The sequence below is a fragment of the Sapajus apella genome, unplaced genomic scaffold (assembly GCF_009761245.1).
Source record: "Sapajus apella isolate SASKATOON/1434 unplaced genomic scaffold, GSC_monkey_1.0 scaffold74, whole genome shotgun sequence".
Taxonomy (NCBI): Eukaryota; Metazoa; Chordata; class Mammalia; order Primates; family Cebidae; genus Sapajus; species Sapajus apella.
Window position 1 is genome coordinate 583634 of NW_022437014.1, and position 13970 is coordinate 597603.

General features: G+C 40.5%; 1 protein-coding gene across 8 annotated transcripts in view; it reads right to left on the reverse strand.

Moving 5' to 3' along the window:
- INTS14 (integrator complex subunit 14) overlaps window positions 1-13970 on the reverse strand; it is a 39060-nt gene that overhangs the window by 23082 nt on the left and 2008 nt on the right. For 4 of the 8 annotated variants that reach the window (XM_032250991.1, XM_032250994.1, XM_032250993.1 and 1 more), the window contains 5 exons: window positions 11341-11624; window positions 9196-9303; window positions 2881-3036; window positions 1975-2093; window positions 1105-1247 (listed from right to left, as the gene is read on the reverse strand). In XM_032250991.1, coding sequence (XP_032106882.1) covers window positions 1105-1247; window positions 1975-2093; window positions 2881-3036; window positions 9196-9303; window positions 11341-11562 — 748 coding nt within the window. In that variant the 5' untranslated portion in view covers window positions 11563-11624. Of the gene's footprint in view, window positions 1-1104; window positions 1248-1974; window positions 2094-2880; window positions 3037-9195; window positions 9304-11340; window positions 12327-13970 lie in introns of those variants that run through there. The other 4 variants (XM_032250996.1, XM_032250998.1, XM_032250995.1 and 1 more) reach the window with 2 other exon arrangements.

The following is a 13970-nucleotide window of genomic DNA, read 5'->3' on the forward strand; positions in this document are numbered from 1 at the left end:
AAGTGACTGTTCACAGCCCCTAACTCCAAAACCCCTTAAAAATCCATATACCCAAAACAATGTGCATTTACTGCACATTTAATTGTAATCATTTATTGACTGAACAATTACCTATTGGGCCCCTACTAAGTGTCAGGTACTGTGCTCGACATCAAGGCTGCAGTGGTGACTGAAACACTGATAATATCCATCCCTAAGAGGCTTAACACGCACCTAACACTCAAGGATTCCACTCACCAAGAGGAGGCAAGTCTCCTCCTCACTGCTCCTTGCTATTTTTGACTCTTCACTTTGCCAATCTCAATTAAGCACAGTACTAGCAACATGAACCAAGCAAAAGCTGTGATACATCACTTTTATTAAGTCATAATATAAGCAGCAGGGCTAGAAGAGTACACTATATCAGATCCAAGAACTCCAAGACCATCTGGTTGATTCTCCCTAACTACCCAATAGTAACTGAAGGAAGACTTCCCAGGGTCACACAGCAAGAGTCATGCTGCAAAGTACAGAAGCTAGCCCTTCTTATATGACTTAATTATAATACTAATTAATCTCAGTATCTCTATTAAGAATCATCTCAAAGATTTCAATGTTAGTGAATACGGCTATGATTTCCAACTCTAATAATTTGTGGTTATAATTAACTAGGATTGGAGATCAACTGATGACCTTACCATAAAAGACCAATATTCTGCCACCCCTTAGAAAATGAATCTTCAAATCCAAAGTGCTGATGACAACAGCACCCTAGTACAGGTTGGGTATCCCCTATCTGAAAATCTGAAATCCAGAGTGCTCCACAATCCGCAACTATTATACACGCATGAAGCTGACATGAAGCTCAAAGGAAATGTTCACTGGAGCACTTTGGATTTTCAGATTAGAGATGTTGAATCACTAAGTAAAATGCAAATATCCCAAAACCTGAAAAAATCTGAAATCTGAAACACTTCTGGTCCCAAGCATTTTGGATAAGGAATACTCAACCTGTATCACAATATATATTTATTTTCAACCTTTCTAGACCGAGAAGAGGGTAAAAGTGACAAGTCAGAAAAGGTGAGGATAACAGGGAAACTGAGAAGTTTTTTAAAAAGTTACCTGTGTTAATGACTTTAGGAATAGGATCAATTTCTTCATCTACAACAAAAGGTTCTGGCCTGGGGAAGACTTGTACATCAGCAGTTAGGTGGCCACACTTGAGAACAGCATGAAAAGGTGTATATGCCAGATCTATCAGTTTTCTAGAATGTGATAATTAAGTTACAGGAAGAGTAATACGATACATATAAAATTCATATTTCAAGACACAAGGGTTGTTTTCTTTTCAAGTTGGTTCCAAAATTAAGATCTGACCATCTGTAAAACAGAACAAAATCTGACATTTTGAGTGAGGAAATTGCAATTCTGAAAAGCCCAAGAGCAAGTTAACTAACATTTGAAATTGCTGAGCCATTATAAGGAGGTCAGTATCTACAGGCAGTATAGATTTACTTTAAAAAACCATTACTGGCCAGGCGCAGTCACTCACACCTGCAATCCTAGCACTTTTGGAGGCCGAGGCGGGCGGGTCATGAGGTCAACAGATTGAGACCATCCTGGCCAACATGGTGAAACCCTGTCTCTACTGAAAATACAAAAATTAGCTGGGCGTGGTGGCGCACGCCTGTAGTCCCAGCTACTCGGGCGGCTGAGGCAAGAGAGTTGCTTGAACCTGGGAGGCGGAGGTTGCAGTGAGCAGAGATCATGCCACTGCACTCCAGCCTGGCACCTGGAGATGGAACAAGACTCTGTCTCAAAAAAAAAAAAAAAAAAACAACCCATTACTACCAATCATTTTATCTGAAAAATGTACAACTCGGGGAAAATGAAATGACACAATTAGGAACAGTAAAACAGATAGTCTTTCTGGATGTCAAATTATAATACTGGATTGTAAAGAAGGCAAAAGAGCTCTAAGCATATACTCACCCAAACATAGACTGTACATTCTTCAAGCACAGGGGACCATCAATAGTAAAAATCTGCCCTTCACCATTGTTTAAATCTATGAGACGTTCAAGGTATTCCAAGGAATCGGTGCTCTGGAGCTATAAAGCAAAACAGATGACCCTTTAAAGTGTAACAAAATGCCTGATTATCATCAGCACACCAAGGTCAAGGCCATTACTATAACATAGGCAATAAATAACTGAGATGATTTTTTTAACAGCCAATGTGAGAGGAAAATAACTACAACAATTTTGACTCAAGGTTACCAAAGAGGAATGTTGCACAAAATGACATGTAGAGCTATGCCATTCAGAAGTAGTTTTGCAAAGACTCTCAGTGGCGACCACAGTTAGTATTTACACAGCATCTTCCCTCCAAAGTGTTTCTAACATCTTTTGGCAAGAACTATCATTATCTAAATTTTACAGAGAGAAAAACTGAGGGGAAGAAAGGTTAAATCACATTGCCAAATGAATGGGAAAACCAAGAAGTAAAGTGTTTAATAAAACATATGCCAGAATAATGTTACTTTATTCTTCTGCCAAAGTCAAAGCACACTCCTGTAAACATTTCTGGTGGAATAGACATGAGAATTCTTAAAGAAGGGAAATGACTAACACCAAAAAGAACACCTTGACCCTTTGTGCCCCCATCAGGAGGATGGATAACAACTCCAGCTATGTTCCCTAGATGGGGCAACACTCTGAAATTTCGAAGAACATTTTAGAGCCAGAATCTTTTCAAATAAAGTGACCAGCCTCAGATGAAACCAGTGGAATTCAATGCTACAGTATATACAATATAGCACTAGTGGTAGATACTAAAAAATAAACTAAGTTGTAAAATATGCCTAATCAAACTAAAAAGAACTTAGTAAGTTATTACCTCCTCCAAATTTGCCATGCACATGATATATAACTTAGATGGGAAAGGAAAAGGTAGTGGAAACCTGTTGCTCTCACTTCGTTGATTTTGAGTAGCTAGGGAATGTCGTAATGACCCTCTACCAATGCCAAGACAGCCATCTGTTACCAGGACAACCTGTTTGTAAAAAGAGAGAGAGGAGGTTGTACATTAAATTACCTATTTAAAGCAGTCCCATTTAGCAATGTTTTCACTGCTAGAAAGGGGCACCAGGGTGGGGTACGGTGGCTCAAGCCTGTAATCCCAGTGCTTTGGGAGGCCAAGGCAGGAGGATTGCTTGAGTCCAGAAGTTCGAGACCAGTCCAGGCAATATAAGGAGACCCCATCTCTACAAAAAGTTAAAAAAAAAAATTAGTTAAGAGTGGCGGCATGCACTTGTGGTCCCAGAAAGTTGGGGGGCTGAGGTGGGAGGATCACTTGAGCCTGGGAGGTCAAGGCTGCAGTGAGCTATGGTCACATCACTGCACTCCAGTCTAGGCAACAGAGATTCTGTCTTTTTTTTACAAAACAAAACAAAACAACAGGCCTGATGTGGTGGCTCATGCGTGTAATCCTAGCACTATGGGAGGCCAAGGCAAAGAGATCACTTGAGGCCAGGAGTTCAAGGCTAGCCTAGGCAACATGGTGAAACCCTGTCTCTACAAAAAATACAAAAATCAACTGGGCATGGTGGTGCATGCCTGCAGGCCCAGCTATTTGGGAGGCTGAGGTGGGAGGATCACTTGAGCCTGGGAGGTCAAGGCTGCAGTGAGCGTGTCGCTGCACTCCAGCCTGGGTGACAGAGTGAGACTCTGTTTCAAAAAACAAAATAAGCCCCCAAACCCCCCAAAAAAAATCCCAAAAAAGGGCATGAGAAAATTCTGTGGGGTGCTAGAACCCCACTCTACATTACAGAGTAAATAACACTATATCTTAATTGTAGTAGTGGTTATATAGGTGTATACATTTGTCAAAACTCAGTGAACTGTGTACTTAAGATCAATGCATTTTACTCTATTTCATCTAGTACAATATTTTTTAAAAGCTTGCCTCTGAACACTTAAAAAAGGACAAAAACATTCACAACCAATTCTTACTTAATTGTATTAAAACTAGAACCCCAGGCTGGACACGGTGGCTCATGCCTGTAATCCCAGCACTTTGGGAGGCCGAGGCAGGCAGAGCACAAGGTAAGGAGTTTGAGACCAGCCGGCCAATATTGTGAAACCCTGTCTTTACAAAAAAATAAATAAATAATTAGCTGGATGTGCTGGCACATGCCTGTAATCCCAGCTACTCGGGAGACTGAGGCAGGAGAACTGCTTGAACCCAGGAGACGGAGGTTGCAGAGAACCAAAATAGTGCCACTACACTTCAGCCTGGGTGACAGAGTGAGACTCCATCTCATAAAAACAAAAACAAAAACAAAAAATTAGAACCCCATCTCTTAGATAAGGAGTTGGTACCTAACATACCAATGTCAAAAATGGAACGAGAATTCATTTCACATGTGTGCCTAAGAAGTACCAGCACAGTAGTCTGAACTTTGCCACTTTATTTTCAAAGATGATAAACTCTATGCCTGGTCAACTAAAATGACACCTGCTTAAAATATGTATTTATAAAAGCTGTTTAACCAGAAATATAAAAGATATTTAAATTTAAATGCATTCTTTTTTTTTTTTCAGAGGGAATCCCACTCTGTCGCCCAGGCTGGAGTGCAATGCTGCGATCTTGGCTCACTACAACCTCTGCCTCCCGGGTTCAAGTGATTCTCCTGCCTCTGCCTCCCAAGTAGCTGGGATTACAGGTGCATGCCACCATTCCTGGCTAATTTTTGTATTTTTAGTAGAGACAGGGTTTCACCATGTTGGTCAGGCTGGTCTTGAACTCCTGACCTTGTGATCCACCCGCCTTGGCCTCCCAAAGTGCTGGGATTACAAGCGTGAGTCACCGCACCAGGCCTAAAATGCATTCTTTTTTTTTTTTTTTGAGACGGAGTTTCGCTCTTGTTACCCAGGCTGGAGTGCAATGGCGCGATCTCGGCTCACCGCAACCTCCACCTCCTGGGTTCAAGCAATTCTCCTGCCTCAGCCTCCTGAGTAGCTGGGATTACAGGCACACACCACCATGCCCAGCTAATTTTTTGTAGCTTTAGTAGAGACGGGGTTTCACCATGTTGACCAGGATGGTCTCGATCTCTTGACCTTGTGATCCACCCGCCTCAGCCTCCCAAAGTGCTGGGATTACAGGCTTGAGCCACCGCGCCCGGCTCTAAAATGCATTCTTAATCTACCTGTAATTTGAAAAACCAATAAAATAAACCAACAATGGACAGTAATTGCAAAATCACTTTCCTTTCCTTCATTGCTTCAGAATGATCCTATGGTAGACAGACTTCCCATGCATCCCAGGGGAGGATTATTTTCACTCTTCCTAGCCTAGTCCAGTAACTTGATAATGAAAGGCCATTGTGACAATATTCTTTTTTTTTTTTTTTTCATCTTACATGGAGTCTCACTCTGTCGCCCAGGCTGGAGTACAGTGTTGTGATCTCAGCTCACTGCAACCTCCACCTTTAATCAGGTTTAAGCGATTCTGCTTCAGCCTCCTGAGCAGCTGGGACTATAGGTGCGTGCCACCACACCCAGCTAATTTTTGTATTTTTAGTAGAAACAGGGTTTCACCATATTGGCTAGGCTGGTCTCAAACTTCTGACCTCATGATCCACCCACCCTGGCCTCCCAAAGTTTTGGGATTACAGGTGTGAGCCACCATGCACAGGCCTTATGGCAGTATTAAGTGGTGGCACTTTGTGAAATATCAAGATTGTCACTTACTGATAAAGCCCAAGAATGCTTAAGAGAGGTTTCCTAGAAGGATGCCATCTTTTGACATGATAAGTCAATTCACTACAAGGCAATTTCCTTTTCTGATACCAACAATTGCTATATAATGATTTACCTCCACCAGCTTTTAAAGATGCTGTATGATAATGAAATATTTCATGTAATGTCAAAATGAAACAGGCTTTACTGAATAATAAGGACATAGTACAGCTGTCTAAAACCTTGGTTGAGGCTGGGTGTGGTGGCTGACGGCTGTAATCCCAGCACTTTGGGAAGCCGAGGCCAGTGGGTCACTTGAGACCAGGAGTTCAAGACCAGCCTGACAAACATGGCAAAACCCTGTCTACGGAAAATACAAAAATTAGCCAGGCGTGGTGATGCACTTCTGTAGGGCGTGGTGGCACACTACGGTAGTCCCAGCTACTCAGATGGCTGAGGCATGAGAATTGCTAGAGTCCAGGAGGCACAGGTTGCAGTGAGCCGAGTTCACATCACTGCACTCCAGCCTGGGCGACAGAGCAAGACTGTTTCAAAAAAATAATAATTAAAAAACAAAACCTTGGCTTAAAAAATTCCATTTTTTTTTTTTTTTTTTCTGAGACGGAGTCTCGCTCTGTTGCCTAGGCTGGAGTGCAATGGTGTGTTCTCAGCTCACTACAAACTCCACTTCCCAGGTCAAGCGATTCTCCTACCTCAGCCTCCTGAGAAGCTAGGATTACAGGTGCAGGCCACCATGCCTGGCTAATTTTTATATTTTTAGTACAGATAGGGTTTCACTATGTTGGCCAGGCTGGTCTCTAACTTCTGACCTCAGGTGATCCATCCACCTCAGCCTCCCAAAGTGCTAGGATTACAGGGGTGAGCCATAGTGCCTGGCCAAAAATTTCACATTTAAACAAGTTTGTTTGATAGTAACTGATTATAAAAACCAATAACCACTAACCACCACCTCTACTACAATATTTTTTCTGTTTTGTTTTTTTTGAGATGGAGTTTCACTCTTGTTGCCAAGGCTGGAGTGCAATGGCGTGATCTCAGCTCACCACAACCTCCACCTCCCGGGTTCAAGTGATTCTCCTGCCTCAGCCTCCTAAGTAGCTGGTATTACAGGCATGCGCCACTGCGCCCAGCTAATTTTTATATTTTTAGTGGAGATGGATTCAGGCTCAGCCCCTTTCCCTCAGGTTACATATAGTACCTCTCAAATTCAGATTCTTCCTTTATTCAAAAGAAGAAAATCATAAAAGTCAAATGTCTGCATGATGGACAAGGTCTGGTTCTTAAAATTTGAGTTTCTCCTCTAAAACCAAAGAATAAATAGCAAATGAAACTGTGCTACTTGCTAGCTTTCAGTTCAGAAGATACAACAAAACTTCATTGATTCACTATATTGTTAGGAAATAAGACATTCTATATGCACAGATTTACCAAAATAGATAATGCCTAAAAGGGAAGATGCTATAAAAAGCTTTTTTATTTCTGAAAAGAAATTGATCAAAAGGCATTCATTGACTTCTTTAGCAAGTATCCACTACATTCTATAAAACAGGGTGGTTTTCACAATAAGAAAAAAGTGTTTTAGTTGTTTTCTAAAGGTGAGTTTATTGAGATACAATTTACACACAGTAAATTCACCCTTTTTAGTATACAGTTCTGAGTTCCGACAGCTGTATTCAGTTGTGTAACCACCCCCAAAACAAGATAAAGAATAGTTCCATCACGTCCCAGATTCCCTCCTACTTGTCTTCAAGGCAACTACAATCCTTTTTTTTTTTTTTTTTAAGACAGGGCCTCACTATGTTGTCCAGGCTGGTCTTGAACTCCTGGGCTCAAGTGATCCTCCTGCCTTGGCCTCAAAAAGTGGTAGGGTTATAGATGCAAGCCACCATGCCTGGCTACAATCTTTTTTTTTTTAATTATTAAAAAATAAATACTAGTGATGGTACTGAACTGAGGAATCCTGTGTTTGACTCCATAAGGAAAAGTCACACACCAGGGTCCAGCAAACATGGCCCACAGGCTAAATTTGGCCCTGTTTCTGTAAATAAAGTTTTATTTAAACACAGCCCTACCCATTCATTTACTAAACAGCTATGGCTGTTTTCATGCTGTAACAACAGAGTTGAGTAGTTGCCACAGACACCTACAAAGCCTAAAATATAAAAAAAGCTTGCAGACTCCTGTTGTAGACTATTACGATTTTTCTTTTAACAGTGTTTCTGCATTTGTCCTTCAAAATATGCTATTTCTCAGAAGTATCTATATAGAGCAAATTTCCAGTTGTCTTTTTCTGCTACTATTCTGCTCTGATTTGATGCTAACGTAGCCTACTGTGGAGTCTAACAGCAACAGATTTTATGGTTTGTTATTTTTTTTTGTTTTTTTTTTTACTAGAGTATCACTCTGTCGCCAGGCTGGAGTGCAGTGGCACGATCACAGCTCACTTGCAACCTCCGCTTCCTGGGTTCAAGTGATTCTCCCGGCTCAGCCTCCAGAGTAGCTGGAACTACAGGTGCACACCATCATGCATAGCTAATTTTTGTATTTTTAGTAGAGACAGGGTTTCACCATGTTGGCCAAGATGGTCTTGATCTTTTGACCTTGTGATCCTCCTGCCTCAGCCTCCCACAGTGCTGAGATTACAAGCATGAGCCACCACGCCCAGCCAGATTTCATGTTTTATACTCCTCACTTTTTAGATAACTCAGATGAGATGGTTAAAAGTTTGCTGAATAAGGCTGGGCATAGTGGCTCACCCCTGTAATCCCAGCACTTTGGGAGAAGAGGTGGGTGGATCACCTGAGCCCAGGAGTTTGAGACCAGCCAGGGCAACATGACAAAACCCCATCTCTACAAAAAATGTAAAAATTTAGCCAGGTGTGATTGCATTTGCCTGTACTCTCTACTACTCAAGAGGCTGACATGGGAAAATCACCTGAGCCTGTGTAGTTGAAGCTGTAGTGAGCCATGACAGCTCTACTGCACGCTAGCCTGGACAACAAAGTAAGAAACTGTCTCAAAAAAAAAAACAAAAACCACAAACAAAACAAAAACAAAAACAAAAACAAAAGTCTGCTGAATAATTGCATAGAGATAATGAAGGCAGGCTATATTATACTGATGTTTACAATTTTAACACTCAAAATTATAATGACCCCTTCCAGGGAGTATAGTTCTAAAATTCCACTGTGAGCCCTTTGTGTTTTATATAACCGTACTAGTTTGCAATAAGTCAATTTACTAGAAGGATGCTTTCCTTAAGGCATAATTTTGCTGCTTTCTGAATAACTTAGTGTTGATTTAGTACCTTCTCTTAAGAAGATACCAATAGTGTAAAATGTAGTTTGTGGAAATTACTATGTATGCTGTGTCAGAGCCTGAAGAAAACTGAAGCACCTCAATGGTTAATGTTGTTAACTTAGGGCAATGAAAAAGAATTGATTTTTACCTGGCAAGGAATTGCACCACCCCATTCTTGCTGAACGATATTGCAAACGCCAACTAATGCAGACTCCAAGCAGGTTTTGTCATAATCATCCATATTACTTAGTGCTTCCTTATTGAATAAAAGATAAAATTGCTAGTTATTCTTTAGTTTTAATTAGTTATTAGAAAACAACATAAACTGTTCAAAATATGAATGTTACACAGGGGACACTAATGCATCTCAGAGCACCAAAGCACAGCTTCTTAAAGAAAAATGCTAGAACAGACTTTATCAACTACAATAGTTGAAAGAATTCCATTTATTCTATCCTCTTATCAGGTAAGAGTGAATAGTCCACCAAATTTACATCTTTATAAGTGGACCTTGAAGGAAAAAATTAAAAGGAACTTTTAAACACATCATAAAAATAACAAAATCTATTGAATATTAACTGTGTTCTAAATACCATCCTAGGCATTTTTTTTTTTTTTTTTTTGAGACGGAGTTTTGCTGTTGTTGCCCAGGCTGGAGTGCAATGGCACGATCTGGGCTCACCGCAACCTCTGCCTCCTGGGTTCAAGCAATTCTCCGGCCTCAGCCTCCCGAGTAGCTGGGACTACAGGCATGCACCATCATACCCAGCTAATTTTTGTATTTTTAGTAGAGACAAGGTTTCACCTTGTTGACCAGGATGGTCTCGATCTCTTGACCTCGTGATCCACCCACCTCAGCCTCCCAAAGTGCTGGGATTACAGGCTTGAGCCACCACGCCCGGCCTCATCCTAGGCATTTTTATGCATTTAGCTATCACAATAAAACTGTATGGTACAGATTATTAATCCTATCTTTAAATGAATTAAGGTATAGAAAGATTAAATAATTTTCCCAGGTCCCATGACTAAAGGTGGCAGAACCTGGACTTGTAAGTATGTAATCTGACTTCAGGGCTCCTGGTATAAAACATTACATCTTACTGCTTATATAGCAATTCTCTACATTTCAGAACTGCAGCACATCAGAAATCCTATTCATCTGTAAGAAAGTCAGCATATACACCGAAAGTTTAATATCCTTTTACAGGAAAAAAAATTTTTTTTTTAATTTTAAGTTGGTGTAATTTTTTTAAAAAAGCTTTTTTTTTAAATTTTTTATTTTATTAAGAGACAGGGCTTCACCGTGTTGGTCAGGCTGCTCTCGAACTCCCGACCTCAGGTGATCTGCCTGCCTCAGCCTCCCAAAGTGCTGGGATTACAGGTGTGACCCACCATGCCTGGCCTTTTAAAAAAGCTTTTGAGTTGCTTAAAAAATCTGAGATAATAAAAGGAACTATTTAACAAAATCATATTACTTATATTAAAAAATTCAAACCATATTTATCCTGGATTTCTAAACTACCATACAACTGTTAAACTGTTAATTCCACAAACACATATTTTTTTTTTCCTTCTTTTTATTAAAAATAGAGACAGAGGTCTCATGTTGCCCAGGGTGAACTCAAACTCCTGGGCTCAAGTGATCCCCTTGCCTTGGCCTCCCAAAGTGCTGAAATTACAAGCATGAGCCACCACACCTGGCCCACAAACACTTCTTGACTGCTGACTATGGGTAAGACACTGTGTTAGGCACTGCTGTAAATATCATGATTTAGAGATGTTGCCAGAAAGCAAATTCTGACATAACACAGAAAACACTTTTGAAAGATAATACCTATCAATGGAGACTTAAAAATTATAATTTATTCTTATCAAAGCTACTTGTTGGAAAGGAAATATCATTTTGAATTACTTTAGAACAAAATAGGGCTTTTTTTTCTTTTCCTCAAGTTTTATGGGAGAGTAGAAAAAAATTAAATGTTGAGCCCTAAAGACCCTAAATTTTAGGAAATGGAGCACTACATCCTGAGATGCTCACTTTTCCACAGAGAATTCCAGAAAACCAAGAGAAGAAATAAGGGAACAACTCACAGCTCTAACTCATAGCTGTACCAAAGAAACAGTAGGCATAAGACCTACTGTTTGTGAACCTTTGTTGTTTAGCTACACATATTAAGTACTCATAAACTTATTATTAAATAATGCCAAAGTTCTAAATGTTCAGTGCATTATGATGCTGTTCCTCCCAATTAATTTAGGTCCTGTACATATAATAATTTACTACTTTTTGTACCTGTAGGGTATTATAATCTCTCGTGAAGGGGACCATCAACTCCCAAAGTGATGAAAAAACCACAAGTGCTGTAAATTCAAGCTTGTAATTTGTGGCCATGTGTTCAAACAGCATCGTCAAACCATGGGCTGCTAGGTGCTTACGCTGGTATTCCTCGGACCCCTCAATAGACACAGGTCGGGTCATGGAAAGGGATACATCCATTACCACCACTGTTGGCATGATGAAAATGATTCCAGTGTTCCCAATCAGAATGCAAGCAGACAGCTATAAACAGAGAAACGCTGTAGAAAATAAATAAGGTCTTACATGTCATGGAGAGAAAAGATATTTTTCAGCATAACTTTAACTAATTTCCCAGAAATTAGCAAATGCAAACACCATTTAGGTTGAGGTGAGGAAAAATATAGAGAACTCAGTGAGAGGGAAGTGGGCAGCTTAGTTCATTGTAAGGACCACTCTTAGAATCACCCATTAAATGATCATATATCAAGGATCATCTAAATAAATCTATTGGGGGAAAAAAAAAAAACCCTGGTATATATTCAGGTAGCCCCTGACTTTCACACATTCGACTTTTATGCAACTTAATAAACTCCTGCGTCACGTCACCTCTCTAACACTTAACTTACTGAAGAACATTTCTAGTTGTCATATGGTGGTACTATTTGACAATCAACCATTGTTTTTTGGCACTGTCACAATCTTTTTGCAGTATTAGTGCATGTGTTTGATTATTTTGTTGGTTGGTGCTCTTGTTTTAGTACAATGAATGCTAAATATAAAAACGAAAGGGCTAGTAAAGTCATAAACCAAATTAGACAAATTGGAAATCATTAACCATAACAAAAGTAGCAAACTATTAGCCACAGTAGTACTCATTGTACATAAACTGGCCAATGGTGCTTCAACTGTGAAGGAAAAGAACAAAATTTAAAAAATATGTTAAGGCCAGGCACAGTGGTTCACACCTGTAATACCAGCACTTTGGGAGGCCAAGGTGGGCAGATGACTTGAGGTCAAGACCAGCCTGGCCAACATGGGGAAACCCCATCTCAACTAAAAATACAAAAATTGCCGGGCGCAGTGGCTCAAGCCTGTAATCCCAGCACTGTGGGAGGCCGAGGTGGGTGGATCACGAGGTCAAGAGATCGAGACCATCCTGGTCAACATGGTGAAACCCCGTCTCTACTGAAAATACAAAAAATCAGCTGGTCATGGTGGCGCATGCCTGTAATCCCAGCGACTCAGGAGGCTGGGGCAGTAGAATTGCCTGAACCCGGGAGGCGGAGGTTGCGGTGAGCCGAGATCGCGCCACTGCACTCCAGCCTGGGTAACAAGAGCGAAACTCCGTCTCAAAAAAAAAAAAAAAAAAAAAAAAAAAAAAAAAATTAAAAAAAAAAAATTAGCCAGGCGTGGTAGCAGGCGCCTGTAGTCCTAGCTACTTGGGAGGCTGAGGCACGAAAATCACTTAAACACAGCAGGCGGAAGTTTTAGTGAGCCGAGATCGTACCACTGCACTCCAGCCTGTGTGACAGAGCAAGACTCTGTCTCAAAAAAAAAAAAAAAAAAAAGAATATATATAAAGCTGCAATTTCTATATCTCATGAAATTGTATAGAAAAGTCAAAATGTAGAAATGGAGTTATTCAAAATTATGGATTAAGAATTAGTATAAAGAAAACATTTTGGTGCTCAAAAAAAAAGAAAAAAGTGTACAGATAAGACAGATCTGCTCATGGAGATATAGCTTGCTGCTACTCTATTATAAAGCAAACTGTAGTCTACTGACATGATGAAATATCATATAGCTATAAATAAGTGACATATGTACTACAGATATCACCAATACTTATAGAAAGCATTAGTAACTGAGAAAAGCAGGCCCCAGAACTGTATGTACACTGCTTACAACTTCATAAAAATCATAATGCATACCTACAATTGGAGAATATTGTCCGGGCGTGGTGGCTCACGCCTGTAATCCAAGCACTTTGGAGGCCAAGGTGGGCAGATCACCTGAGGTCGGGAGTTCAAGACTAGCCTGACCAGCATGGTGAAACCCATTCTTAAAAAAAAAAAAAAAAAAAAATACAATTGGAGAAGATTAGGTGGATTTAGATGGGTTAGAAATTTAATGTTCACATTTTCTTTTTTGGGATTGACTTCAAAACATTTAATAGTAGCCACACTGCTTGTTTAAGGATAGTGCCCAACTGCACATGTGTCATATTCTAAAATTCCATTTGTTAAGTAGGCTGTTCTGAACTCAGAATACACTGGTTCATGGAAATAATGTTTACAACTCAGGTTGTAAGCATAGGAGTAAAAGAAGAAACGGAAAGTTCCTAAAGGATGGTTCACTCAAGCAGTACAGGCCTGATTAAAAAAAAAAAAGTAAGCCGGGCGCGGTGGCTCAAGCCTGTAATCCCAGCACTTTGGGAGGCTGAGGCGGGTGGATCACGAGGTCAAGAGATCGAGACCATCCTGGTCAACACGGTGAAACCCCGTCTCTACTAAAGCTACAAAAAATTAGCTGGGCATGGTGGCGCGTGCCTGTAATCCCAGCTGCTCAGGAGGCTGGGGCAGGAGAATTGCCTGAACCCAGGAGGCGGAGGTTGCGGTGAGCCG